Genomic DNA, 27926 nt, shown 5'->3' with positions numbered 1-27926 from the left:
ACAGACATCTGGTTACTATCGCCACCACTGTGAACAATTCTGACTCAGGAGGTTTCTCTAAAACAGCTTCACCACATCAAACCACACTGGCAGACTTTGTGTACATCTTAACAATTCAGTTAGCTGGAAATTCTGAAATATCAGTGGAATTTTCCTTTAAGGCTGGCAGATGAGAAATAACAAGACACACGTGTAGTGAAAAAATATATCCCTTTAATATTTTTCAATATCAAATACCCCCCAAAACGTACTTCGAAAATATTCAATGTGACATAAATACAAGAATTACAAAGCTTATAAATATGAAATGACAAATCTGAAGCACCCTGTAAACATTATCTAACTGCAGCAATCTGCTCACTGAGCAAGCTTTCTGCTCAGTCCTGTCAGCGTGTTATATATACAGTATATCTGGAGTTCAGACTGTGGTCAGAAGTATGTAAGTGCAGTGTAGCTGTAGGCGGAGGGCAGGCAGGGCTGAGCCGAGGGGAAGTGTACAGACAGCGGAGCCGTGTGATGGAGAGCGGCCGCTGCAGTGAACGGGCAGCTCGGAGCGACTGCTGATGGTAAAATGGCGAAGTGGCTTTGCTCCTCGGCTCCGTGTCCCTCTCGCTCCTTCTTCCACTTGGTTCGCCTGTTCTGAAACCAGATTTTGACCTGAGTCTCGGAGAGGCGGAGCGCCGCGGCGATGACATGGCGCTCCAGCACGGAGAGGTAATGGCTGCTCTGGAAGCTCCGCTCCAGTACGCGCAGCTGCTCCAGCGTGAAGGCGGTGCGCACGCGCCTCGCCTTATGAGCCGGGACCGGAGACCCTGAAGCGGAGCGCCTGTCGGTGGATTTCTGGCTTTCATCATCCGAGAGCAAATCTGAAAAACCACACGATAAATGAAACGTATGAATAAAAGAGTCAGTGCTTTGGTTGCTATAGAGAAATCAATACAATGAGAAATCAGCGGTGCAGTGCTGCCCTCTGGTGGACGACGTCTGCGAGCAGTTCGTATTCATAGGCTGAATCTCAAATGGCTCCTTGTTCCCTACGTAGTGCACTACATACTGAGGGGGTGGATTTGAGATTCAGCCGAAATTCTCATGGATTTCTCCCGTTTAAGTACTAATTTTCTTATTCTGTATTTTGCCCTTTCGTCCTCATAAACGGTTGCATAAAGCTAGCCAGTGTTATCGTATGATTAAAAGGTAGTACAATACATCACATGCACTTTACATACGTGCAATTTTTATATGTAATTAGTGCTCACACCCCTTTATATCAATGGTCATTTTACAGCAGCTGGATTACATAGACTGCCTTCAAAACAGCGTACTATTGCACTAAATAGTAAATAGTCAAAAATAGTACAGCACCGTTATTAGTCATTTAAGTAGCATTGCATGTATTGTATAGTCATTTTAGACGCAGCTATAGTGTTTTCATAATGTTAAATAAGGCGTTTTGCCTAAGAAGTTTTCAAAATAAAAGTTAAAACTAATAAAACCCATTTCTTAATATTTAAAGCTTACAGTTAGGTTGGAAAATTAAAACTACTACATTACTGTAAAAGCAGCATAATTGGAGGCGTTTTACTGAGATACTTTAGGGCAGAACGTGAAACTAAAGAAAAATAGAACAGATGAAACAGACTCACCACTTTTCTTTTTGCGGTCCGTATGTTCTGCGCTTTGTAAGTCTCTGTTTCTTCCTGTGAATTTGGAGGGATCTAGGATGTCCACTATGGAAAAAGAAGAGGTCCTGGCGGCCTGGTGTTTGGTGTCTTGCTGCATGTTGATGAAGTCTCGTACTTCCACACCGTCAGCTGAGGTTACAGTGGTGGAGCAGTGAGGTCAGATGGCTGCTTGTGCAGTGATGTTAAAGCTGACAGTCTCTGCCAGCCTCTCCACATTTATACCAGCCGCACACACGACCCTCGCGCGTGTAAAATTAGCATTTAAAAAGATATTAAAGCCTCCAGTGCAGAGCTTCAGTGATATTATACAGCCGGAGTGTGGAGATATCCCTCGCTGGGGGGCTTTCTGATGCTAATGCTGCTCTCGGTGGGTGACACGCTTCCTTGGCTGTTTATTGCACTGCATCTGGTTAAAATGTGCCCTTTTCTGAAGGAGCGTGTAGTTTTTTTGTGACAGCTCTTGTTCGTATTTGCAACTGTGTGATTTTTACGGTGCTACAGCGCGAGAGCGGTCAGTGTGATGCTAATGAATGGACTCTGTCTGACCGAGAGGAGAGTGAGCAGTTCGCCTACTGTCTGTCCGTTTTTGGAGCAGTCTTCATACAAGCGATGTTATTTTTTAAACGTACTTACATTGTTGTAACAGAGGTCACGGGCTCAGGTCATTCTGAGACGTTAAGGTTAACTTTAAAGGGGAACTCCACCGATTTTTAAAAAATTCTGCATAATTAACTGGTTGTCATGTCAACAAAGTCATTCAGATTGGTTTGGTGTGAAATGCTCCATTTTAGAGAAACTTACTAGGTCAGAATTGTTCGCAGTAGTGGTAATAGGAACCAGACGTCTGAAGAGTTTCTAATGCCTTCAAAAGCTCCGTCACATAAAGTTATTATGAAAATATTTATGAATACATTGCCTAACATGTGCCCCATTGTTTTATTATATTTTTATGATAAAGTTTTGGCATAAAATGTATTTGAATCCATTTAATTCAATCCATTCACAGCGGAGGGATACATGCAGAACGTTCTAAGGCAAAATAGTTCCCAAAGAAAACAAGTTTTTTCAGATTCACAACTATTACCATTACACCACATATAAAAACTCAAGATGTGTAGGTTCACTGGTTTTGGTAAATAAAATGGGTATATTTGTATTGTAGACATTGTGAATTGTGAGTGATGCTTCAGTTGAGCCCATGTGGCTGTTTCTTGATATAAGTGGCTGCCACCATATGCGCTTCCAGCCAAACATTTGGGCAAATTTACTCATAAATCAGACTTTATTTATTTTTTACTTACTCACTTGTCCATATTTTGTTTGAAAATGTACACATTTTAGAACACCAAAGAAGACATCATAATATTATAATAGTTGTTATGAAATGATTCCAGTTAGAAATGATGGTCGAAGTAGGGCTATTTAGACCCTGCCTTTCTTCATCACAAGACAGCTGATTGGCTGAAATGCATAAGCCAGGATAGACAATCCACTAATTAAATTTAAACACTTAGGACTACATAATGTTTGTGATTTACACAACTCATCATAAATTCCACTGTAGTCCTAAATATAAAATATAAAAATATTTTTTTTGTTTACATAAATTCATACACACCGCATGCAACAGTTTGGGCATCCTGGTGAAATTGTATGTTTTATTGATTTTCTGAGTGAAAATAAGTTAACACATAAGAGCAGAACTGCACATCTTAATGCACACTTACGAATTTAACACACAACATAATGTGGCCTGTGCCAAAGTTTGGCACATTTCATATGTTATGATTTATCTATTTCAATATGATAAACTCAGCAAATAAACAGAAATTACGCACTAAAATAGAGGACATGTTCACTTATTTTCACTAAGAAAAATCAACAAAACATTATTTGACCAGGGGCACCAAAAGTAATGTTACATTAAACATCTCTGTGCTTGTGAGGAATGTCTGAAAGTTATATCAGATGGTTCAATATTATTTTACCAGGAAAATTACAGGCTACTGACAGAAGTCCATTCTAACTGCAGGTCTGCTATTGATTATTATGTTTATTAAGTAAACTGTAAATGAGAATAATGAATGCTGCTGAAAAGCAGAATTGGATCTGATCTGACTGAATGTGCTCCTTATTGTGTAACTGCATGGTTCTTCTGTCAGTACAACACTCTTAAAAAATAAAGGTGCCAGAAAGTTTTTATATGATGCCATAGAAGAACTGCATTTCTCTAAAAATTGTTCTGGGGAAGGTTCTTTAGATTATTTTTGAAATGTTTGAGGGTGAAGAACATTTTTAAAGTTTAAAGTGGTTCTACCATGGCATTGCTCAAAGAACATTAATTATTGTGTTACCTCAACCCCATTTAACATCTGACTTCTATGGAAGCCTGTTCCTATCAGGTAAACCAAAACATGCTTGTTTTCCTTCTCTTTCTCAAAATATTTCTTCATTTCTTGAAATAATTCCTTTCTCAAAACACTGACTACGTTTCTCAAAATTCTGACATAGTATCTCAAAATAATGATGAATTGTCTTAGATTATGGACTTAGCATCTTAATATAAGAAGTATTTTAAAAATGTTGACTTAGTATCTTAAAATAATGACTTATTATATTCTATATCAATAAAGACAATATTTCATAAATATCTGTTATACATGTGACCAATTTTATCCTGCTTTTGACCCTGTGGAGCCTAAATGATGCAGGCCAACCACGTTGTTCTTCATCTGCAGCTGAGACTGAGACTCTATTGATTTTGCAAAGTGCGTTGGGGGTGTTGAATTTGGTCTCGAGTTGTAAATAATCTCCAAAGCCTCCAGAGGTGGTCTTCTGTGGCAGCTGCCAGAGTCCTCCCAGGTGTCAACACCAACCACAGCACTGGTATTCGTGGAGTGAAGCTTAGCCGGCCCACCAGGACAATTAGCAGATGTCACCAGTGCTGCTGACCCTCCCTGACCTCCCTCTTTGTCCAGAGAGATGAGGGTTAGGAGCTTCACCAGCAAGGGGCCAGCCAAGAGGAGTGTGCCTGAAGCTCCCTGGAGTACAGCTCTATTGCCTTCTCTATAGGGGATGTGGGGCTGAGAAGTTAAACTATAAAATAGATTAACCTTATTAACCTTATTATGAGGGTAATTGATGTGCTCTTTTGAAGCTGAATATCACTGCTGCCAAATGAAACTTGTTTTTTGTTATTTATTTGAACACCATTTGAAAATGCCAACTGCTTTTACAGTGTGTGAACGTTTCATGATGAATGGACCAATAGCAGTGGTCACAAATGACTGAATCTCGTTAACTTACATTGAAAGTTAATGGGACACCGTTGCTACATCTGTTGCATTCATTTTACAGCTGTGCTGTAGTAGTCTCTACAGTGAGATTTTCTCTTCTCTAGAGAAGATATTTTCCTTCAGATGAGCTTCAAGGCTGGAGGAAAATCTGAAAAACTACAAATGCTTTGGGGTGAATTGTTGAGGGTGGTCTGTTTTAAATTTGTTTTTTCTTCCATTAGTTGATGAATACAGAAGTAAAGCAAATAGCTAACGTTACTACTAGGAAGCGAATGTCTTATTGCAGCCGTATAACTGTAGTAACTGCCTTCAAATCATCATTACAATGGAGAGAATGGATGACTCCAACTGAAAGGCTAAAGTCTGACATTCATTTTACCCTGATTAAATGTAGAATCACTGTTTTCCTATAAATACTACACCTATAAGTCAGTGGCCTGCTGTCAGAATTGGTTGACACCACAGGGATTCCTAATAGTTGTATGATGTATTGGCATAATGCATGCTGGGTATTGTAGTGAGAGAACACCAATGAACAAAACGTGTAACTATTTGTGAATTCGGTCAAACCATTCAGGCTAAAAGAATACGCTGCTTTGCAAATAACATTTCACAAATAACATTGCACACTTTTTCCCCTAATTGTGATGAATTTGAGATGTTGATTGGACTTCTAGTGACCTTGTACATGGTCCTTTCAGGTTCTTTTAGATTTTCTGTAGAAGTTAACCCTTTAACTGGTCAGACTTCTTATTCCATACCTACTATTGTGCTAATCTGTGAGCTATGCACATATGATGTAGTTATGAGAGTGTGGAACTGAAATGTGCACCTACATAAGGCCACTTGCAGCATAAGAGGTTAATCAGTTGCCAGAGATTTAATATTAGCGATGGAAGCTAAAATGTATGACTATAATCATGCAACCTTTTACTTTTGCTTCTGTCTATGGATTTAGGTCAGTATTGGACTTAGAAGAGATCTGCATTTGGTCCATCACTAGTGAACAAATTGGTGAGACAAACTCTTATTGGAACCAGAAAGACCCTGAACATCTCTATCATGAAGGGCCTTCGAAGGAAGCGGTTGCAGACCTTGCTGATGATAACTGCAATATCAGTGCTAATCTAAAGACTTTCCTCCACCTTCTACTGCAAATACTGTCAATAATGCAACCATTCCTTTATAAATATTTCTGCATAATTCAGTCTACGAGTTTTTAGAGACGTCTGGTTCCTCCACCACTGTGAACAATTCTGACTTAAGTTTCCCTAGAAATAAGTATGACTTTGTTTACATCTTAACCATTTAATTATGCAGACATTTTCAGAAACTGGTGGAATTCCTCCTTAAAGAAATGGCTTGATCTTAGGCAGAGTGAAAGCGTGTTGGAAAACAAAGAGAGGACTTGAGGCATGCACTGAAAGCAAAATGGAGGGTAAAGCCACACGAATATATCATGGTGAGAGGCTAAGCAGACCCTTTTCAAGTCTTCATTCAGACGAAGTACACAGGGGGTATTTCATTACAGACTATAACACGAACCAAGCCCTACGAAACCCCCAGCATTGTCCACACTTCACAGATGGCCAACAATAGATCACAGAGGAAGACACACAAACAATCTTGTACTTTAACAATCCCCCTGCATTCTCCTGGCCACATTAGGCATTCGGCAAACAGAGTAATTCCCTCGTTGGTTGTCTAGCTGCTGCGTTTAACAACAGTCTCTGTAATAATTGTCATGTACTTTTAACAGGACAATAGCACTTCTAGTAGTAATAGTTGTTCAAACTGCGTTTTACAGGTTTACGATGCATTTGAGAGTTAGTGACATTTGGTTCAATAATACTTAAAGGAGCCTGTAGTTTTTTCAAAAAAGTTTGTTTCAGTTTTTAAGTTGACTAAATGATTTTTATTGGTTCAAAATGAGCTCATGTGGCCTTAATTCCTAAATATTATGCCGTAATATAATATTATGTAATATATTAGGCCAATAATTAAAGGAGGATTCTGTCATTTCCAAAACATCTGCATAGGTCAGTCATTGACCATTGCCGCATAAAGTCATTGAGAGTGATTTGATATGAAATAGAGAAATTTACCATCTCATCTTCTCGACAGTGGTCCTGATGTGAACCAGGGGTCATCATGTCCATATGCAAATATGGCTATTTTATTTAATAGTCAAAACTAAAAGTAAAAATATTTTCTGTTTACAATGTTTACAAAAGTTTACACTGTTGATAATGGTACAACAGTGAAAATGGTTTTGCCTTAAAGTGCTCTGCATGTATGTCCACCTTAAAAATATTTTAGAAATAAGCCAAAACCTCATTGCACTACTATTATAAAATATTACAAAATAAAACAATGTGTCAGGTGTTAGGCATTGTATTCTTAACATTTTATGAAATAACTTTCTGTGAGGGAGCTTTTAGAGGCATTGAACTCTTTAGATCTCTGATTACTATCAACAATTTTGTCTCTGTAAGCTTCTCTAAAATGGAGCATTTCACATCAAACCACTCTTGATTGACTTTGTTTACATCTTAAAGATTTAGTTATGCAGCAAATCAGTGAAATTTCCCTTTAAGTTTACAGGTGTTGTTTGTCCATGGCTTATTGCAGAGGAGTTTTGAGAGGTAAAGAACACCATCAGACAGTTGCAGGGATTTCTCGACTCTTCTAGCCTTCTATTTCAGAATACTTCTGTTTATATTAAACCCTGAATGTAAAAACCTAAATTCATGAAACATCACTGGGAGCTTGATTGGAACCAGTCAAATAGGTAAAATTAGAGCTTTTTGGCAAACACTACATGTTGTTGAGAAACAGTTAAGGTCATTCAGAAAAAATTCCTACACACATGGGAAAGTATGGCGGTGGATCAGTGATGGTATAGGGCTGTTTTACTTTTACTGTTAGTCTGAGTGATAGACATAAGTGTTGAGTTCAGCAACAGAACTTGCCCTTAAATCATTGATGCTTTTTCCTTTTCGAATCCAAAAATAATGGTGAATAAAATTGTTTATAACACTGGTGAAAAAATCACCACAAACCAGCATGCATTCAATGCTGGTTTAAGCAGGTCTGTGCTGGTTTATGTTGATTTAATGCTGATTTAGCCTGTCAACTGTTATAAGATGACCAGATTTCTGAAGTTAAAACCGGGGACATTTCCATATTTTGACCATGGTAACTTTTGTACTGTAATAAACTATGGTGAGGGCTGACTGATAAAATTGGGTACTAAGTAACTTTGTAAACAGTGTCAGAAAATCATACAGTAGTCTACCATGGTGAGTAAAGCTATGGAAAATTATGGAACACTCAATAAAGAAAATGGTCAACATGCATGGGAATAAATTACAATAGTCCTATAAAAGATTTATATTTCTTGCTTTCCCCATTGCGAGATTTGTTGCCTGTCCTTTTTTTAGAAATAATATTGCTAAGGGAAAAGGGTCTCAAAAGTCTAAGTCTAACGGTTTAGACAGAGATGAAGCAGAGATTTGTTTGCCATAAACAATTTCATTGTTTGTATGAGCCCATAATTAATTTTCATATTGAACATTTTCGTAGAAAAATACACCTGTGGCTATAGCCCAATAGCTAGACCTTAAACACAGCCCTGGGCTAGCTCCAGTTCTGGAGAGACAGTTACTGTCATCATATGCCATTAGTCATGTACACTCTAAAAAGAAATGTGTTAAAAATGACACAGACTGTGTAGAATTTTAACACATTCTGTGAGTGTGCTCAGAGACAACACATGTTGTGTTGATTCTGACACATCCAGTGTGTAATCCAGTTTTACACGCTAAATGTGTCAGGCTAATGAACACACAAATGTGTCATTTTTACACAACTTGTGTTGATTATGCATAATCAAGATAATGGATCAAATAAAAAAATTTTAAAAAAGAAGCATGAAACATGATTCCATTTTTATTACCATGCCTTGTACATGGTTCAACTTTATTTTCTTTTGGAATTAGCAATGAATTAACACTCACAACCGTGTTTGTAACATTTTGAATGTAAAAACAGACATATTTGTAACAGTTCAAAATCATTTTCTTTTGGAATAAGTAATTAATTAACACTCAAAAACTTGTTTGTAACATTTTAAATGTAAAAACATGCATGCTTGTAACAAATTCATTGTCTTTTGTGATAAGTAATGAACACCTGAAAACAAAAGGCCAAACAGTAAAGGGATGTATAAAACATAGCTCATATAAAATTAGTCACAAACGTTCACTGTTCTCACATATTTTTACATAACCTTATGAATTTAACATCGAACATCAGTACCTCTTTCACACAAGTAACACTCCTTGTTACATCCATTAGTGTTACATTTGATCCAGAATACATTTTTGCAACAAATGACACTGCACTGTCACTTATAGGGGTAGTTTTAAAAACTGGAGAAGGCATGACAGTTTCCTCATTAGCTGGTGTCCTAGCCTCGAATAAATCTGAGGATTCCATTTGCCATGTGTGAAAATACTCACTGTTCACGGTGGTACACGTTAACTGGTGAACTCTGTAAAGATGCTTAGTAAATGATTTGATGTTGTGGTACATCCTTGGACAACCATCCTGGCTGCAAATGAGAGTGAAGTTCAGTCCCTCTGACAATGCATGTATTTCACAAAGATGCCAAATTAGTTTACTTCTGTGAATTGTGACTGTCGACATTCTGGACAAGTGTACATTATGCTGTGAATTGTACAGCTTTAAGCTTCGAAATGAGGTTCAGTATCTTGGCTTTCCGGCTAGTTGAGAGAGGCATGTCATAGATGTGTTCAAAGAAGCAGAACACTGAGCTGAGCTGACATGGATAGGCCAGGTTACACACCCAGTAGAGCTTGAATAGCTTGTCCACAGCACGTCAGTCCTTCTTCAAGAGGAATAGTAATTCGGTCACTCTTTCCAACGATGACATATGCCTTGCAGCAGCCCTCAGATTTCCAACACAGATTAGCTGGGGCTGGTGGGTCTGTGAAGAACAGTCATCACAAAGAGAAGCAATGCTGCTTCCAGCCTAAAATGTAAACAAACAAAAAAAATAATTTGAGTGTAATCAGCTGTTACTACATACACTTGCTAAAAATACAAACGATCGATTTCTTTCGTTTTTAATTTTTAGGTTACTCCAGTTAACAAGCATGTCTACAATTACATACTTTCACACTTGATTAAACTAATCAGCCACCTACATGTCCTTTATGATTTATTTGTTGCACTAGAAAAGGCAAAACGTATCTGTCTTATAATAAAATTAATTCTAGATAGACAGACAGATAGATAGACAGACTTACTGGAACAAAATCAACAAGGAATGTTATTGCAGACTTCACTGAACAGCGACTCATTGCAACTGGTGGCAGTAGATGTGTAAGGACTACAAGCATAGTGTAACACTTCTCATCTGAAAATGAGACACAGACACAAATAAATTTACTAGCCCACCAAAACGATTACACAGAGACTGTAGCATTATATGTGAAATATACTGAGAGTTATATTTGAAATGTATACCTTCATTCTGGTGTTCCATGTCCTTAATAAGAGATGCAAGATCACCCGTCTCCATGATGCCAATTGCCTTCAACTTGGGAATGATGGTAGCCTCCCATCTTCTTAAGAACAAATCTCCCTTTTCCTCATACATTTTACCAAATTCTGTATCAAGCTTTTAGGAAACAAAAAAATTAGACATTTTAATTTAAGGAACATGATATTACCAGCTATAACACACACGGTCAACTGAGTTCCTAACAGTTAATTAACTAAATTAACCGACTTCTAGAAATTCATATCACCTCCATGAGTGCACATGGTATTCAGCTAAGCTGTGTTATATAATAACCCTTAATAATATTATTAAGTTATTTACATCACACATGGCACAAAACTGACAGTGAGCCCTACTGAAAAAGCATTTAAAAGTAAGGAGACAAAACGCACTGTACTGTACCTATCAGAGTTGGCATATCCAAGAAGCGTGGGTATTCCTCAAAGATTTCAGACAGGGAGGGGGAATGTTTGGCTATCCATGATCTGCGCCAGGTGAATGTTTTCTGCATTGCTGCTTTGATCGATGAAATGTTGTCTGTAGAAGGCCTAAGCCTTTTCATCAAGTTGATCCACTCAGTTGTCCCACTACCATCTTCCTCCTCCTTGTCTGAATTAGGTCCATCTTCACTGCGTCGCTTGTGTGCCTTATAACGCTGCTGACCATCTTCTAGCTTTCAACGAATGTTGCGCAGTCTCATTTCCAAAAATCCAGAATGAGAATCTGGATCGTAAAAGTGCTCCTGGCATAAAATAAGTCAAACGCATAACAGAAAAAAACAGTAATAGCAGCTACTGGTAAGAGAATGTTGTTAAAAGATACATAAGAGTAATATACATCTGTGGAAAAAAATATTTAAAAAAAATGTTATACTAGAGCTAAAGACAAATGTACGAAACAAATCACATTAAAAAATACAAATAAGTAGATGCCACTTCAATTACTTTTTACTTCTGGCATTTAACTGCAGTACAACATTAAGAAATAAAAAAAGGCATTTGAAAAAGATGCTAGGGACACTGTTACGTTTGTTAGTCTTTAAGTTTTTAAGGATTTTTTATTTAAGCATTTTAGTGTCTAGTTTTTAAATTTAATTAATTTACACAAATACACAATTGAAATGAGAAAACATCTGAAGCAGTATTATTACTATTTAAATTTGAGCAGATGTTTATCCTTAGATCAGTTAACCACAACATAAATAATATAACATGCATGTGCAAGAATCATGTTCAATTTTAAAAACAATATGAAAAATATTATGTAGTAAAAAAAAATTTTTTCCTTCATTAATTAATATGATTCTGTACGATCTACAACTGAGAACCAAAGCATGTACTTACAAATCCTTCCCCTTTTCCATCTACCTGGACTCTCAGGGACGGGAACACAGTGATGATGTTCTTTGCTAGAGCCACTTTTTCAGTACTTGTTGGATAACAAATTAATAGAAGAACAACAAAACCAAGTCAAAACTGAAATATGAAGCATATTTTTTAATTTGCTTTTTCATGAATATGTTAAGTGGTTTGTTTTACTCACAATCCATGCTTTTCCACCAGGTCAGATATGCATACTTTAACAAGCTTTATTCTTGCTTTTTCTGTCACAGTGCCTTTGGTTTCTCTTGTGCTTTCTTTTCCAAAAGCGACCTCAGTTTTTCATGCTCTTGTGAAACTTGAGTATGCTACACAAAGAAAATCAGCATACACTAATACACTTTACCATCACAAATTCGGACAACAATCTTAAACACAAACAAAAAAATATAATACAATATAAATGTAAGTACCTGAGCTTGGCAGACTGCAGTGGCCATAGGCTGAGATGATTCAGTCTCTTTGCATGATAAGAACAGCTGGAATCTATCAAAGTTACTGATGTCTACATTCCTATCTACGTCAATAAATTCCTGAAACTGTGGGTTGAATTTCAGAATTCTCACTACAACATATCCAAGTTGTTCTGCCGATGCTTTTTCAATAAGATGCTCAGTGTTGCGAACATCATAGATCTTCCTTGAATATTCTCTCTCATCCCTGTAGATGGTGGCAAGAACTTGAAAAAAATTGTTTGCAGATTCTTGGTTCTGAAAACAAATGTGAGAAGAAAAAAAAAATTAAACGTGAGAAATCTTACGTCACTCTCTGTCCCCAGCACGCCACTTTACTCTCACAGATAGCTAACCTAGTTAGCTAACTAGGTCAACTAGCTAGGTTATCTAGGCATTTTATTACTCATAGGAAAATATTTTGGATTAAACTATTGAGTTTACCAGGCACTTAGCTAAGCTAGTTAGCTGTTAAGTTAGTTAACCTAACCTAGATTAGCTAGCGGTTAACTAGTCCTGCACCAAATTTAGCCAGCTAGTTAATGTTAAGAAAACAGCCAAATTGTGCAGGGTGTAAATAAACTAGCTAATTTTAGCTGTTAGACGTGCAGGAGTAGACCCTTTTTACTTCACCTTGCTGTAGCTGCTGAGGCACTTTTTAGCACCATTTCCTGATTAAACAATGGAGTTGAGGTAAAGTTACACTAACTAGCTAGGTTAGCTATCTTACCTAGGTTAGCTTGCTAGCTAGCATTATCCCCTTTTACTTCACCTTGCTGTAGCTGCTGAGGCATCAGCTACGACAATCTTTTTGGCGCCATTTCCTGACTAAACAATGCATTCGAGCTAAAGTTACACTAACTAGCGTTAGCTAGGTTATCTTATTTGGATAGCTAACTAGCTAGCTAACATGAATTTACAACTTAATATAACGCTAGTTTATAATCCAACTCTGGCATTAAGGCTAATTTAATGTTAGCTGACCTAGGTTAGCTAGCATTAATGCACTTGTTAGTTAGTTAGCTAGCTAGGTTAACTAGCTAGCTAGCTAACTAACCTAGTACAGCTAAAACATTAGCTAGATTGTTAGGTTAGCATTAAAAGCGTTTAATGCTCTCACCTAAGCATGGGTGCTAACATTAGCCACTTATTAAACTTTTGTTTATCCCAGAAGTTCATATTATCAAAAATAAATAAATAAATAAAATCCTACCAGTATTGCTGGAACCTCCATCCTGACCACCAATGTATAAGAGACTGAGGCGATTGCTGGAATCTTTGAAAAAAAAAATGCACTGAATAGACTTGGTCATTTTTTTTCCCTTACATGTAATGCAACAAACACATTTATTTTACCAATTTGCGCCTGCAATTACATACCCACATTTTAAGGCTTTTTCTTCTAATATTAAATAAGAGGAAATTTTATGAATTAACATTACTTAGAAGCCTTTACAAAATGAATTTGTTCTCACAAAAAAAAAAAATCTCCTGTTTGAAATAACGCACTCTTCTGGCTCTAATTCACTAACCGTTCATTCTACAACATGGTAATTCTGAGAGCCAGACGGTTTGATTAATGTATAACGTGCCCACATTGGATAAAATATGGACGTAAGAAAAACGCAAATATGGAATCATATTTTTAAATAAAAAGGTATATTTCTAAATGTTTATTTTCTGAAAGGAAATATAGCTAAATTGGCTAGATAACAGAAAAGCAGATATTCTAAGCTTTAATATGGCATATTGAGTGTCTATATTGAGCCTATAATTATCCATACAAACAGGCAAATATGAATTATGACCTATTTCTGGCCCGTAGGCAGGCCAATGCACGTTAAGAGGTTAAGTAAAATTCAATCACAATTTTTCCTGTATAAATGTATTTTCTCAGAGGTTAACACATAAATGTGTGGATTTTCTAGGGGTCATATTACACAAGTGTGTGTTAAAAGAATCCAGAATTGGCACAAAATGTGTTACAGTGCTCACAACACAGTAGATGTGTAGAAAAAATAACACATTTGTTCTTAGAGTGTATGGGTGGCTGAGAAAGTAACACATTTTTAAAAAATCATGCACTATTTGTAGATCACATGGTAACCTACATTCAAGTAGATTGTATGTCTATACAAATGATCCCCTGGTAGTGCGATTGAAGTCCTACAGGACTGTTCTGGAAAACAAGGACGTCTGGTCACCCTAACTCTGCGTGGTCATGTTAGTTGCATACCAACTAACAGCATACCAGCGTCCAAAACACAACATATGCTGGTTTTGCTGGTGACCAGCCTAATAACTTCCATTGATGCTGACCAGCAAATCAGAACACAAAACACAACATATGCTGGTTTTGCTAGTGCAATACAGCAGTAAACTACTTAAAATGCTTTCATTTCTAAACTATAACATTCAATTTGCTGGGCTTTAAGGTGCAAAATACTCCGTCTGTTATACAGGCTTTATATCAAGAAGACAAACAATTATTCATGTATTTTATGTCCATTATGATAAAAATTCTCAAAAAAAGTTTTTTTCAATGCAAAGATTGCATGGCTACCTGATTAGCACATCAAGGTAAACTTAACAGAGAAAGAATATGTTCCGTTTAAATAATCTGTTCCTCATTGTCCTCTCCGCTTACTCTGCTATGAGTGGCCACTCATGTAACATAGGCAGTGGTGGAGTACACAAATCATGTACTTGAGTTAAAGTAGAGATACCCAAGGTAAAATATTACTCCAGTAAAAGTAGAAGTTCTTACTCTAGACCTCAACCTGAGTAAAAGTCCAAAAGTATTTGCCTTCAAATGTACTTATGTATCAAAAGTAAAAGTACTAAAAGATTAATTATGGCTCTAATTTCCTGTTATCATTTTTGTAACAAGACTTGCTTGATGAACTCAGTTTAGGTGAAAATACTCCAGTGTCTCTCTTGGTAAACCAGTCTTTTAATAAAATGTCATTAATTAGTGACACTGATGGCTGTTAAAATTATCATAAGCACAAAACACTGAAGGTAAACAGTCTCTGTTCATAAATATATACTAACTGAAACTAATTTACTATAAAATGAAAGTGTTTGTATAAATTCAGAAAAAAGAAAACATGCCAGTCACAACTGCATGTGTGTACATATTTCTATATTGTGGTCTATTTACACAAAGTTAGGTTAGTTCCATCATGTAGGCAGATGTATGTATGCTTACGCTGCTGCACTGATGTTGAACCATGTGCTTGCACTGGGTCAGTATGACCAACAGGTCAAAACAAGCTCAGAACAAAGTGACCGCTGTGCCCTGATTGGTGTTCTTGCTTTGCGCTTCTTTTGTTTTGACATGTTACGTTTTTATACACACAGAAACCAAAAGGAACGACAGATTTCTCAAAATGTAGTGGAGTAAAAAGTAAGCTATTTGACTTTGAAATGTGGTGGAGTGAAAGTAAAAAGTCGCCCAAAATGGAAAACTTAAGTAAAGTACAGATACATGAAAAAACTACTTAAGTACAGTAACAAATTACATTTACTTAGTTACTGTCCACCACTGAACATAGGTGACACACATTTAAGTGATCTGGGCCTGGGTGCATTTTGTTGCCTAAAGTGGCCAAAAACTGACAACACCTGGCAGACGATTCCTAAAACAGGACACCAGGAAAAACAAATGTGTTGGCAAACTTACAAGGCTATTCTTCTTAAAAGCTAATAATAACTGAAGATACAATGCTGTGAACTCAGTCCTGCAGAAAAGTCTCCGTGCAGAGTGGGCACCTACTTGCAATCACGTGGTTCCCATCAAAGAGATACAACTTGTTGCACAGAAATGTGTTCACAAGACTATGTGGATAGCCAATCAGAGCGGATCTGACAAAACCCCAATATCTGTAGCAAGCTTAATGTTTAATAGATATCAGACTCCATCTTGAAGACTCTACTAAGTGCTGAAATCTAAATAATGATCGTGTTATTGGTGTGCATGTGAACAGTACTAAGCATGATTCATCATACTGTACTATTTTAGTGATAAAATGATTGTTTCCCCATAATCTTTGTTCAAAGTCTGATTTTGCATGCTTTCATTACATCATCGTGCACCAGCGAGTGGGGAAATTATTGATGAATCAATAATAAACCAGTAGTATTTTAGTTCACCTCCATCACATACTCTACTGCTACTGCTATACTACTACTACTATTACTACTACTACTGCTACTATTACTGCTACTACTACTACTATTACTAATACTACTGCTACTATTACTACTACTACTATTACTACTGCTACTATTACTACTGCTACTATTATTACTATTACTACCACCTTCTACTACTACTACTATTACTACTGCTACTACTACTACTGCTGCTACTGCTACTATTATTACTACTACTGCTACTATTACTACTGCTGCTACTATTACTACTACTACTGCTGCTATTACTACTACCACTGCTACTATTACTACGACTACTGCTGCTATTACTACTACCACTGCTACTATTACTACGACTACTGCTACTATTACTACTACTACTTCTACTATTACTACTGTTAATAATAATAATAGCATTAATGTAATGTTACGTTTATTTTTTTCTGAGTTCCTTCAAACTGACTCCATACTTCTTGGAATGCTTTGAATGTAGACTATAGACTAAATGTAGACTAAAAAGACTTTCTTTCTTTCGTTGTTCCTTTACCTCTTTTTTCTTACTTGCATTCTGTCATTCTTTTTCCCTTTTCTTCTTTCTTTGCTCCTGCCTTTCTGTCTTTCACTGGCTTCACACTTCTCGATCTCGCCGATAGGGGGCAGCGTCCTTTTCGCGTTCGATCGCGAGATTTCCCCCGAGATTCCGTTTCAAACATGGCTTCCGAGACAGAGGCGGGCGGTGTGTCTGTGGCGGAGGGAGAAACAGGGGAAGGGTGAGATTCAATGAAAACAAACTTCTTACACGTAGGAACCGAGTCTTAATGACCGACAAGCTTTTTTATGATCATGTTTTACAGATTGTTTTCTCTGAGCGCTGAGTGTAAAAGCCTGGAGCGGGTTTGACTCAGTAAACAGATGCAGTGTAACGGAGAGAAGCGCTGCTCTGTGACTCTCTGCTCAGTATAGCCGCAGGTTCAGCTACTGATATGTAGTGAAAACTTGGAAGTCATTTCTGTGAGAACCTTCAAACTTTAGTGATGCTAAAACATTGATTTCGCTGAGGCTGTAGGAACAGAACTACTTGGGGACTTGAACCGAAGTATGCAGGGAAGAAACCTCCATTCAGACTTGTTATTGACGAGTTTTAGTCTGATGGGGTTTAGCGATACTGAGTAGCACCAGCTAATATTGCTATTCCCATTATTGTTCTTGGATATTTATTGTGAAGACAGAAATGATCCATTAATGCCTGCCTACAAGTGTGTAAACAGATGAGGCTTTGCCCGTCCCACCTTAAATGGCGCAGCAGTTACAGCCGCCGCAATGTAATTAATGAACCATTTAAGGTGGGACGAGGAAATTCGAACAAGAAGCTGGCCAGTAGGAATCCGACTTCAGCCTGTTTATAAACAGATGGTTGAGCTGGAAACCAAACTCATTTGCTCCATCTCTCTGACGGGTAGTAACCGTAGTTAAACCATAGTTAATGGCAATTCCACTGATTAAACAAAATGGCATAATTAAATGGTTAATCATGAAAACAAAGCCATTCAGAGTAGTTTGGTGTGAAATTATCCATTCTAGACAAACTTGCCGAGTCAGAATTGTTCACAGATTACTTATTTGTTCAGTTTTACTGCTATTTTGTCATTGCATATAAGAATACAGTGCCTATATATGTGCTGTAGACATTGCTACCCTTGGTTCCTATCACCTGTCATTCACTGAATGTGGAAAATTCAAAAAAATCTTTGTTTAAGAGAACAGGGGTTCTGTTAAAGGGACTACAAAGTCTAATTTATTACATGAAAGAATAGAGACCTATAACCATATATGTTATTCAACAATAAGTAAAACTGATAATGTTGACAGTAAGTACAGAGCTGTTGGCAATATTCATTTCTTTCTGACTTGCCACAAGCAATTGTCATTACAAACTATACAGAGTAATAATTTGGCTAAATAAACCCTTGTTTTACCATCAGTCAAAACTAGCATAATGTAATGTAGCTGAAATTCACTTGTCAGTCATGAAATTAGAACTTTTGATGCGCTTATAGTTGTTGTGAATTTCTGTTTATCTTAGAAATGTTTTCTCTCATTGCAGAGATGCACCATTTGGTGACCTAACATCGAACATAGAAACGGAATCAGCCAACAGCAAGGAGACTATGGTAGGTCCACAGACTGCTTGAAGACATTCAGAACAAGTTAATCTATTAACAGCAAATCTGTTTGTAATGCATTTCTGTGATATCCCCCGTCATGAACCTCAGGATGCGGCTGGCGAGGGCCCAGAGACTGCAGACACTCAGACGGGCTCAGGAGATGAGGAGAGTGGCCGGCAGCTGGGTGAGGTGGAGCTGCAGTGTGCATTGTGCATGAAGTGGTTCACTGCTGACACCTTCGGCATTGACACTGCGTAAGTATGCACTGGTCTTCCCGTTCATTATTAAATCTTAAACCAGAAATAATCAGAAAATACATTTCTTGTTTATCATACTTGATTGAAGATTACATTTCACTTTTACACATAGTACACTCAATTTTCGCAGGTCATGGACAGTGATGGAGCGTGACTTAATTAGTACCAATAAATAGAGCTATTTGCTAATTATCTCTAAAAAGGTATCTGAAATATCTAAAAAAGATGCTGTGTCAGGGATGGAGTACTCCAGTTAATTTACATTAATGACGGATTTGAGTAACTTACCTTCACAAATGTGAACCACTGAGTTAGAAACTTTGGATCTGAGCAAAAAATAGAAATTAAGCAGTGAGGCTTGTAATGTCAAGGTAGCCTATTAAACTTGCGAGGTGCCAGTATTTGAATACTGAAATCACTGTTCATCTTTTCGTTACCTTTCATCACAGGAAGGCAAGGCTAGGCAAGTGTATTCATATAGCACCTTTCACACACTATGGTCATTCGAAGTGCTTTACAAATGATAAAATACAAAGAAAATTACAATTTAAAAAGAGAGCTGTAAATACACAGCTGCTCTGAATCAACCCTTATACTCACATAATATCAGTTAATGAACAGTATTTTTACATTTTCAGTCATTTTTGACTGAAATGCAGGATTTGGGGGCAGTCGTGGGCTGGAGGTTAGGGATCTGGCCCTGTGACCGGAAGGTTGCCGGTTCGATCCCCAGGGCCGACAGTCCATGACTGAGGTGTCCTTGAGCAAGACACCTAACCCCCAACTGCTCCCCGGGCGCCGTGGATAGGGCTGCCCACCGCTCCAGGCAAGTGTGCTCACTGCCCCCTAGTGTGTGTGTTCACTAGTGTGTTTGTGGTGTCTCACTTCACGGATGGGTTAAATGCGGAGCTGGAATTTCCCCGGTTGTGGGATCAAAAAAGTATCACTTATTTACTTATTTATGATGCATTCAAGGAAGTCTTCTCATTGTTGATTACATCACCATGCGCTAGTGTGCTGGAAAAAATATTAACTAGTGTTTCACCTTCTCCTCCTTCTACTCCAGTCTATCAGCAAGTTAAAATGCTCACCTTGCTCAGAGACCCTCCCTGATAACATGTTTTACTTTTCACAGTAAGGGCAGGAAAATGAGTTATGGTTTTCAGGTTAACTTTAAAGTGCTGGGTGCCTGAATCTGTGCTTTGCCTTCCCAATAGAACCTGCCTTCCGTTCATGACCAATTATGTGTTCCACTGCAACGTATGTCATCACAGTGGAAATACGTACTTCTTGAGGAAACAAGCAAGTGAGTTTGTTTTGGTTTTTCTGTTTCAGTGTAGTTTAGGTGTTCATTCTGAAGACTGTTTCTGTTTACTCTCTCTACGACTCTTTCTCAGACTTGAAGGAGATGTGCCTCACAGCTTTGGCTAATCTGACATGGAGGTCAAGGACTCAAGAGGAGCACCCAAAGACCATGTTTTCGAAAGATAAGGTAAGTTCTTTATAAACAGAGATGTCTGTTTTGTTTTACTTCCATGTATTAACTTTATTATATTGTCTGTTTGCAGGACATCATACCATTCATTGATAAATACTGGGAGTGCATGACAACTCGCCAGAGACCAGGAAAGCTAACGTGGCCAAACAACATAGTGAAGACGATGGTGAATAGTTGGGATGCTTATTTATTGCAGAACAGGTTCTCTAAGAATTCATTGATCTGAGTGTTTTCTGTTCTCAGAGTAAAGAACGTGATGTGTTCCTTGTGAAGGAACATCCTGACCCTGGCAGTAAAGATCCTGAGGAGGAATATCCCAAGTTTGGTCTCCTTGATCAGGTACAGTTCCTTTGACTGTGATCTTGCATTTGGGCTTCTTGAGCAAGTACGCTTGTGGAACTTTACTGTTTATCTGTGTGTATTTTTAAGGACTTGGGCAACATTGGACCCTCGTATGACAACCAAAAGCAAACTACTACTGTCACAGCTGCTGGCAATCTTAATGGTAAGACAGATTTGCTCAAATTACGAATCTGATGTTGTATATTAGTGTATCAATGATGTCTCAAATGTAATCTTTTTGTTAAGCACCCTATACATCTTGCTGATATGATAGGGGTCCCATCGATTTTTCAAAATGTTTACATAATTCAATAATAAAATTGGTAAACATCATCAAAGTGGTTTCATGTCAAGTGATTCATCATGCAAATTTAAAAAAAGATGGATCTTCAAAGGTCCTTTAGGAAGGGTACATTGCATCATGAAAGCATTCTTCTGATTGATGGAGAATGTGCTGTAGATGGTTCTATATAAAACCTTTTTGAAAAGGCTTGTATATATAACACCAAAAATTTATAATTTATATATAAATTTAATATATACATTTATATAAAAATATATAATTTATGTTATAAGCTTAACATCATAACGAAAGAAGCACTCTTTTTGGTGCTATATAGAACATTTTCCAAATGTTTCTGTGTAGAGCCATATACAGCACATTCTGAAGAACTCTTTCACAATGCAAAGAAATGTTTAATCATGCAAAGAGTTGAGTTTTAACAGTTTTATATAGATCCATTTTCTTTATTAAAGAATCCTTGAAGAACTGCTGTTTTTCAGGGTATAGAAACATAGTGCCTTAGATTTCTTCACAGTGGTGATAGGAACCAGGGGTTCCTATTTTATTTACTCTCCCAAATGACCAGTGAATCTTCCAGTGTCTTCTGAGTTTTTATATGCAGCGTCTCAGACGTCAGGTACCTTATTCCAATCCATTTTTCTAATGATCATCTGTGAGCTACCTTTTAGAGGCATAACACTCTTTAGATGTCTGGTTGCTATCACCACCACTAAACATTTCTGATAGAGCACTCTGAATTAAATTGTTTGAACTAAACAATTTATGCAAAGTTTTGAAAAATCTGAGGCATTCCTGTTTTTCATTTGTATGAGAAATGTTTTGATGAATTCTGTTGTTGAGGGTGATTCTTAACAGCTTTACATTATATTCCAGGTGGATCATCATTTTCAGGTGAATATGTAGCCAAATGTCTGTGGTGTTTAAACTTGAGGCTGCTGTTTTGTGCTCCTTTAACCTTTTTGCTCTCTGGCTTTTGTTTTCATTACCTGAAGCTTTGCATTATGGTTCGTCCTAAAGCTTGTCTGGCTTGCTCCTTCTGGGCGTACTGTCCTCAACCGTCATCCTGATGTGTCCACTAAATCCTGCTTATTTGTGCTTGCTCTTGTCTTCTTTGCTGCACACACGAATCAAATGGAAACCAATGCTATGTCCTTTGGCTTGAGGGTTTATCAAAAATCTGTGGCAAATAGATCCCTCATAATATCTTAGTAGCTCCTGAATGGTAATGTGTCTGTTACAGACTCTGTTGAATGTTTAATTTTAATAAATTTAGCTTTTGCTTATTGTAGTTCGTTGATTTTTGTCCTCAACTTTTGTCTTGGATTTAGTTCCCCAAAAGCAAACATCTTTGCACAACAATTGTCATAAGATATTAGCTTGTACATCTTTTGAACACTTTCTTTACAAATTGATTTTAATATGTGACGTTAACACTCAGATGTTTTTGGGAAACTAGATCCTGAATTCTTACACAGTAATTTGAATTCAATTTTCCCTTTTCTTAGTGCTGTTTCGTATTGTTATATAGCTGAATAGAGTCCTTTACCCTTCTTGTGGCACAGTTCATTTGACATAATCAATAGATGGTTATAAAGGCTATCGGAAAGGAGCAGTGAAGGGAGAGTTTTAAAACGTAGCTTAATACGCATATCTATTTTCTTCATCATAGGTGGGCTTCCACCTCCTGGCACAGGAAAAGGCAGGGGGGCCAAACGCAAGCAGCAACAGCAACAAGACGGAGCCACTGCGGGAACAGCCAAGAGGACCCGCAGGTATGGCCAAATGATGATCTTTTCGTAGAGTCAAGGTAGGTTTGTGTTCTTTCTAGCTGTGGGTTTGCTCTAATCTGAGCTTGTGTTCTGTTTTTGTCCAGTGACCCTTTGTTTTCGGCCCAGCGGTTGCCTCCTCATGGCTACCCTCTTGAGCACCCCTTCAACAAAGACGGTTATCGCTACATCCTGGCTGAACCGGACCCCCATGCGCCTGATCCAGAGAAGCTGGAGTTGGATTGTTGGGCAGGGAAGCCCATCCCTGGAGACTTGTACAGGGCATGTCTTTATGAGAGAGTGCTGCTAGCTCTGCATGACCGAGGTACATGGAACAATACCAGTTATACCCTCACCTTCCTGTACTTTTATTATTTTATTTTACACACTGTGCTTTTCTATACATATTGTGGATATCATCAGTACTTAATGAGCACTGACCAACAGAATGTTAACTTAAAAGAGATGTGTTTAATTGGTTTTTGTGCAGAGCAGTTTGTGAAACTTTGAATTGAGATAGTTGAACTGATATTTTTAAATGTGGCTCAACTTTAGCTTTTTTTCTGTTCGAATATATCAAACCTCAGAAAAACTAAATATGGCTTGAAGTATCATTATTTTGTATTTTTTATATATTATTTAATTAGGGATTCTGTGAATCCCTGTAAATATTCTGAAATGTTAAAATAGATTTTAATAATGTCCTACAATATCTACTAATGTCTTTTTTTAAGCTAATATCCAGCATATTTTAATGGATTAGCAATTGGCTGAAATAAACCTGATCCAATGCCAGTGTTAAGTGCAAAAGTCATTAAAAACCTTGCTCTATAAACTTCAGTTAATTCAAAATTCAGCAGCCAGAATCCTTTTTTTTTTTCATTTTTAAACTAGGCATACTGCACACATCACCCCCATACTCTCAGTCTTGCCCCTACATACCCCACTGTCCTTCATTTTTACTGTCACCCCTCAGATATTCTCACACTGGTCTTTTTGTAGTCTTGCACTCAAGACTCATAATTTCATTTAGCAACTGTCCTGCTGCTCCTAAACTTTGTGACACTGCCACCATCTCTTTGAGCTCAACCTAAAACCTTCCTCTTTACTATAAACTATTTTTTTGTTTTACTTACCACCCTTGGGTTTGTAAAAGGTGATATGTAAATTGAACTTTAATTAAAAGATTTCCTCATTTTCACAGGCAAGGTCATAAGTTATGTTAGAAACATACCTCACAGTAGTACACAACACAGCACATAACAATGGCCAGCAAATGCGTTGAAGACGTGACGCGTGGTCCTTTTGGTCATAGTTGAAATTTATTCTTACGTTACTGTGGTCTAGAGTGATTTAAATCAAGGTGAAATGGCACCTCAGTACTCAAGGGGGCGACAAATCAGAGTGTTTGTCAGTCAGGCCTGCAGTTATTCCAATTGCCACAACTTGTCATAAAAAAACAATAGCAACAATAAAAAGCAGTAACTGTAATATACATGTAACAAACATGTCGACAGCCGAGGAGTACATGCTGCTTCCGTGGGGTTTGTTTCTGCTCTGTGTATCTTTACTCTTCATAGTTTATTAATTAGTGGATCTGTTCCTCAAGCACCCCAGCTGAAGATCTCTGACGACCGCCTTACTGTGACCGGAGAGAAGGGCTACTCGATGGTGCGAGCTTCTCATGGAGTTCGAAAGGGTGCCTGGTATTTTGAGGTGTCCATAGACGACATGCCCCCTGACACTGCAGCCCGACTCGGCTGGTCCCAGCCTTTAGGTGAGTGGGTTACACTTTAAGGAATACTTAATCTGAAAATGCTAATAGCAGATTAAAGCTGATAGACATCAGGTAAAATTATGCAAAATAAATCATGTCACCATATTCACACTAGATTTCATTTGCTTTTGGCCACACTCATTTTTTTAATCTTTATTGTAATCCTGGTCAAAATAATAGAATAAAGCAGTTTTGTAATGTGCTGGTTATGCTCCTTTGTTGTAGGTAATCTTCAGGCTCCGTTGGGCTATGATAAGTTCAGCTACTCGTGGCGCAGCAAGAAGGGCACCCGTTTCCATCAGTCTATTGGAAAGCACTACTCTGATGGCTACGGCCAAGGAGACATCCTGGGCTTCTTCATTGAGCTACCAGACGATACAGAGATTGCAAAGGCCTTGCCAGATACATACAAGGATAAAGTATGACGTTTTTCATGTGCTTACCCAAAGCAAACGTTTTCTGCTTAATATGTGTACCTTCATTAATATTTTCCAAAGCATTATGAGATGTGTCTTAATTTTAGTAATCTTGCAGGCACTGATCAAATTCAAAAGCTACCTCTACTTTGAAGAGAAGGATTATGTGGACAAGGCAGAGAAGAGCCTAAAGGCAGTTAGTAGTAGTCGAGTGAGTGTTACACAAACTCTTCGTCCTAGCTATATCTTTTTCCTGAACAGTTGTATTCATGAATGTTTTGTTTCTGAATAAATCTTCTAGATGATTTTTTACAAGAATGGAGTGAGCCAGGGCATGGCTTTTGACAACCTGTTTGAGGGCATGTATTTCCCTGCCATATCCCTTTACAAAAGCTGCACGGTACGTTACTTACTCCTTATATATTTGTTTAACAGTTAGTTACCACTGTTTTTATTGAAGCTACAGCACTGTATGACTCTTTATAATGAGTTAGAAATCTTGGCCAGTGTTGTTGAGAGAGTACACACACAAAAAAGTTTTTTACACAAAATTAACACATTTACACAAAATTAATTTAGGTTTTTTTTTTAAATTAATTCAATAATAATTATAATAATTTAATTAATTCAATAATAATAATTTTTAAAAATTATTCAACAGCCCACAAAATGCAATGTTTTCTGATGTTCTTTTGATCCAGTGTATTATTGTGTACTATTTGCAGTGCTTTCCAGTGATGTACTCCAAAGTAATATTTAATTTTGAAAAGTGCTGTTTTTATACTATGAATGACTCTGAAAATATGACAATTGCAAGTTGTTAGCCTCATTGAATATTCATGTTCCTAAGTAAAGTGCAGTAAGCAATGTACCTGAGTGAGAGTATAATCTATCAACTACCGATTGAGTTTCCTGTCTGTACAGCTTAGCTTGGTCTGCACATTTCTTAATAATGGAGAATTAGTTTCTTTCTTTGTAGTGGACATTCCAGCACATAATGCTTAGACAACTGATTGAGCATTATGTTACTGTACATTATTGTCTTTTATCTCTTGGGGTTCGATTTAAGGGTAGTTTTGATTTAGAATTTTTGACATGTAAAGTACCCAAATGTGTTTTTGATTACATGATCTCTGTTTCCCTTAACAGGTGTCTGTTAATTTTGGACCACATTTCAAGTACCCTCCAAAGGATGTCAAGTATCAACCAGTGAGTACAGACTCCTGCATAAAACTTCTGTTTGCATTGTTTTAATTGATAGGCAACAAGTAGGCAATATGACAATATTTTTCATTATTGAGAAGAATTACATTACATTATCACTGTGCTTTTCAGAGAATGTCATGAATAGGGTTTGGGTGCAAAATAATGCATTACAGTAATGACTTTTTTGTGAAATAAGGTAGTTTAACGCATTACAGTTTAAACTCCTGTAATTACATTAGTTACTGACACAAGAGTTTTGTTATTTGCAATACCTATATTTCTAAGAAAGCACTTATGTATGATTCATTTAAAACAAATTTTCTTTATATAGATAATGCAGTCCTTGTATGTATGTGCAAATGCGTGTACTGTCTGTGACAGCTGACTACATAGCTTTGTGAATATGAGCAGTACTGCAGAAAGCGCTGGTAACTTGGCAATGAATCAGTTGAAACTTTCAGTCATGAAATCAGTCATCACTTTAAAATGAAACTAATAGATAAAGATCCCCTGCTGAAGAAAATGTACTCCCAACTTCACCTTAACGGACCAGCCTCAATTTTGTGACAGCTGTTTTTTAAGCACTTTCTAGGTTAAACAACGTTTTAACTTGGGTTAAGCTAAGATATTTTTTGTTGCTCTCGGTCCCGGGCACCGTGGTCGCTAATTTGCCATCTTATTGATAGAATGTTTTTGAACCAGTAATATCCAGTTGCCTGTGCAGGTGGTAAATTAAATTCAACCAAGAAGCCAACTTTGCTGCATTTCTTAAGTCATTTGTTTCATATGTGCACCCCAGGTATTTGTGCCTCTGACTATCAGAGACTGCTTGAATTTGTCTTACAGTCAGGCTGTCAGGACCACCTGGTCCACAGCTTGTTGTGCGTACAAGGCTGGGAGACAGACTGGCTTTGTCGCTCTATTTGTCCATTTTAGGCTAAAGCTAACCCCAAAAGTCCAGCCATTCGTTTTATGTTTGCTGTCTTGAGATCAAAGTGGACCGCTCCAGATTCAATAGACAACAGGAGGTGATCAAGGAACATTCCTGATTGTCATTTAGCTAAACGGGCCAACGTTAGTGTTGTTTGCACTGTTGTACGTTGCATTATCTGTAGCTATTTGTAGCACACTGGAATAATGATTGACAGCTCATACCAAAAAATTTCAACAAGTATCCTGGATGAACTGGGAATGACTTGAAATATGTTTGTTTTCCATTTTCTCCACCCTGATAGGCATTTTTTTGTACTATGCTGAGTCTGTCTTCTGTTGTGTTTAGATGAGTGATATGGGCTGGGGTGCGGTGATTGAGCACACTCTGGCAGACATACTCTACCACGTGGAGACGGAGGTGGATGGCCGGCGCAGTCCTCCGTGGGAAGGTTAAATGCTGCTCTCATACAGTCTTCAAACACATAGTGTGATGCCAAACCCCATGTCCAGGAGCTGGTACCCCCACAGCGCACAGCTTCTTTGTACAACACATGGACCTGGGTCACTATTTCACTTTCATTGATGTAACTCAATCTGGTTGTTGTTTGTGCAGTCCTCATAGACGAGTAAAACTAAGGTTTGAAGAATTTTCGGCGGTGCGTCCTTATTGTAGACTGCATTTCTCAAAACGGGCCTGTTCTGTCT

The 27926-nt window shown here is 37.6% G+C and overlaps 2 protein-coding genes across 3 annotated transcripts; one reads left to right on the top strand and one right to left on the bottom strand.

Annotated features, from left to right (window-relative positions):
• Positions 1 to 211: 211 nt before the first annotated feature.
• Positions 212 to 1788, bottom strand: pnx (posterior neuron-specific homeobox). Its single transcript, XM_017720365.2, has 2 exons — positions 1644 to 1788; positions 212 to 866 (listed from the first exon to the last, which is right to left on the bottom strand). Exons 1-2 carry the CDS (start codon positions 1777 to 1779, stop codon positions 430 to 432), a joined length of 573 nt encoding a protein of 190 aa, XP_017575854.1. The 5' UTR covers positions 1780 to 1788; the 3' UTR covers positions 212 to 429.
• Positions 1714 to 27872, top strand: ash2l (ash2 like, histone lysine methyltransferase complex subunit). Of its 2 annotated transcripts, XM_017720364.2 has the most exons (18): positions 1714 to 1838; positions 17211 to 17327; positions 18662 to 18728; positions 18831 to 18976; positions 20197 to 20285; positions 20377 to 20471; positions 20548 to 20643; positions 20721 to 20816; positions 20907 to 20982; positions 21997 to 22014; positions 22793 to 22895; positions 22997 to 23214; positions 24499 to 24666; positions 24892 to 25085; positions 25201 to 25293; positions 25384 to 25482; positions 26232 to 26291; positions 27568 to 27872. In XM_017720364.2, the coding sequence occupies exons 2-18, from the start codon at positions 17269 to 17271 to the stop codon at positions 27673 to 27675; spliced, it is 1785 nt and encodes a 594-aa protein (XP_017575853.1). In that variant the 5' UTR covers positions 1714 to 1838; positions 17211 to 17268; the 3' UTR covers positions 27676 to 27872. The 2 variants fall into 2 exon arrangements, with proteins under 2 accessions (XP_017575853.1, XP_037403564.1); XM_037547667.1 differs by lacking the exon at positions 21997 to 22014.
• The last annotated feature ends 54 nt before the right edge of the window (positions 27873 to 27926 follow it).

This window comes from Pygocentrus nattereri, chromosome 18 (genome assembly GCF_015220715.1).
Source record: "Pygocentrus nattereri isolate fPygNat1 chromosome 18, fPygNat1.pri, whole genome shotgun sequence".
Taxonomy (NCBI): domain Eukaryota; kingdom Metazoa; phylum Chordata; class Actinopteri; order Characiformes; family Serrasalmidae; genus Pygocentrus; species Pygocentrus nattereri.
The sequence above is the reverse complement of the archived record's forward strand: the minus strand, read 5'-3'. Positions and strand labels throughout refer to the sequence as shown.

Excerpts from the sequence above, each read along its gene's own strand:
- pnx (XM_017720365.2), bottom strand. The coding sequence starts at position 1,779 with ATGCAGCAAGACACCAAACACCAGGCCGCCAGGACCTCTTCTTTTTCC. Across the intron at positions 867-1,643 it reads GGACCGCAAAAAGAAAAGTG|ATTTGCTCTCGGATGATGAA; the intron begins GTGAGTCTGTTT and ends GTGGTTTTTCAG.
- ash2l (XM_017720364.2), top strand. The coding sequence starts at position 17,269 with ATGGCTTCCGAGACAGAGGCGGGCGGTGTGTCTGTGGCGGAGGGAGAA. Across the intron at positions 18,729-18,830 it reads CCAACAGCAAGGAGACTATG|GATGCGGCTGGCGAGGGCCC; the intron begins GTAGGTCCACAG and ends CATGAACCTCAG. Across the intron at positions 26,292-27,567 it reads AGGATGTCAAGTATCAACCA|ATGAGTGATATGGGCTGGGG; the intron begins GTGAGTACAGAC and ends TGTTGTGTTTAG.